General features: G+C 25.5%; 1 protein-coding gene across 2 annotated transcripts in view; it reads left to right on the plus strand.

The window, feature by feature from the left end:
* The first annotated feature begins 1,086 nt into the window (after window positions 1-1,086).
* The window catches only part of LOC102677797 (protein mesh-like), a 7,134-nt gene continuing 5,919 nt past the window's right edge, over window positions 1,087-2,301 (plus strand). For both annotated transcript variants that reach the window (XM_031510511.1, XM_006615735.2), the window contains exon 1: window positions 1,087-1,391. In XM_031510511.1, the coding sequence (XP_031366371.1) occupies window positions 1,171-1,391 (221 nt within the window). In that variant the 5' untranslated portion in view covers window positions 1,087-1,170. The remainder of the gene's footprint in view (window positions 1,392-2,301) is intronic.

A 2,301-nucleotide genomic window follows, 5' to 3' on the forward strand; every position in this document is an offset into this window, starting at 1 on the left:
AAACCAGGTCACTTTTCATTCATATCTGAATTATAAATTATTTCATTTTACAGTATTTGGATTTTCTTTTGAAAAAAGGATTGAAAAATTTAATCGATATTTAAATTATTTCGAAAGAGATTGAAATTTTTGTTAAACAATTTTAATAATTCTTTTTTTATTAAATTTAGGATAAGGATGATTGTGCATTGATGTTTTTGAAATTTTTTGAAAAAAATATGATTTTAATATACCAATAATCAAATCAGGTCACTTTTCATTCATATCTGAATTATAAATTATTTTATTTTAATTTATTAATAATTTAGTATTTGAATTTTCTTGTGAAAAGAATAAAGAATTAAAAAATTTAATATATTTCGATAATTTTATTTCGAAAAAGATTGAAATTTTGATAATTTTTTTTTTATTAAATTTGAGGATGATTGTATAATTAATTTTTTGAGGATTTTTTGAAAAAAGTATAATTTTAATATATCAATAATCAAACCAGGTCACTTTTCATTGATATCTGAATTATAAATAATTTTATTTTACAATAATTAAATTTTCTCGCGAACAGAAATAAGGATTGAAAAATTGTGATAACTTTTTTTTTTTATCAAATTTTACTCGGCATTTAATAGATATTGTACCATAGATGTTTTCAAAATCGAAATAAGTATTTTTGATATTTGTCGAAAAATAAAACAAAGATTTTGCTGAAATGCAATTTTCATTCTCACAAAAACAAAGAAAAATTTTACGTGCAAGCAACCCGACTGTTACGAGGTAACGTGACACGCGACATTGACGTCTCGTGACACACACGTGGTTGATGTGGCTAGTTCGCGTCACGTTTTGCATTCCAAAAAAAGAAAATGGAAATTTCGAAAAGAATCTAGACGAGATATCTACGTTCATAAATGTATCTCTTCTTTCAAAAATATTTATATCATTTTTTTCTTTTTTTGTAATTTTCAACCTGCTTATTTTCCTTTCCAATGAAAAATTACTACTATTTACACTTTTTCATTAATCTCATCTTTATCACAAAATTAAATATAAGCAAGGAGATAAATGTTATCGCGTGTAACTGATATTACTGTCATTCGCTATTTATATTAAACCAAGCTCAATTCTCACTCAGTGGACGAAACAAATCGATTGATTTATCCTTTATTTAAAAAAATGCGAAATCGTGTCTTTGCGTTTATCGTTTCCTTGTGCTTTCTTCTGCTGCCGATCGACGAGATATCGGGGGAAATCGAAAATGTATTAGACGAATCTACAAAGTATGAAAAATCGATTTTTCCAGGAAATGATGAAAATAATTCAACATCATCGAACGAAGAGTCGAATAATTTATCAGAGGCAGCGGGGCTGAACGAAGATAGAAGCAATCGTGACAAGAATGAGGAAGAAAAGGAGAAAGTCCTGACAAGCGTCGATGATGATAATTATGAACCACGATATAAGCAAGAAATCGCGATTTCTCATCGTCTGTCTGGTAGAATTGATGGAAAATACACGAGATATGGTAAATACTTTAGATGATTTTTCTTTCTCTTTCAAGAGAGAAAAATTTTTATTTTAAATTCTAAGAATATTTTTTTTAATTGAAAAATTCTTTTTTCTTGATTTTATGTTGAAATGATATAGATGATTATATATAATGTTATTATACAAGTTGTGTTATATCTGAAGAATTCTAGAAGTGAAAGAAGAAAAAATATATATAAATTGCTTGTAATTTATTTATAAGTTTATATTATTCAAGTTTTCCTGTCTTTGTCTCTTTATCTAACTTAACTTGTTTATAAATAACTTATATTTTTACAGTAGCAATCAACATTTTGGCCTTTAAAAATTATAACTTTACAAAGATATTCCATGAATATTAAGAATCTTTGTTCAGTTATTTAGTTACTGAAATGAATTATTGAATTTGTATCACGATTCTATTTCCTGATATTATCTGAATTAAAAAAAATTTCATTTCGATTCCATTTTTACATTCAGTTTAATCTACGTCAATCGTACGCTTTCCACGAAATTTCATTTTGATAATTTTGGATACAATATCGATATTAATTCAAATCTGCATGACCTGGATAAGAGAAATGTTACTCCAAATATAAAGTTTTGTTATTATTTAGTTTTCTCAAATTGACGTTTCATAAATATTTAATTTCTTAGTGTAACTGGTGTAATCAGATTTTTGAATCGTAAACGATAGTAGTTGTCATCGACGATGATTATCACAGTAAAAAAAAAAAAAAAAAAACTATAATATCTGTTTTTACAGATATTTTTTTAAAA

The sequence above is a fragment of the Apis dorsata genome, unplaced genomic scaffold (genome assembly GCF_000469605.1).
Source record: "Apis dorsata unplaced genomic scaffold, Apis dorsata 1.3 scaffold_233, whole genome shotgun sequence".
Taxonomy (NCBI): domain Eukaryota; kingdom Metazoa; phylum Arthropoda; class Insecta; order Hymenoptera; family Apidae; genus Apis; species Apis dorsata.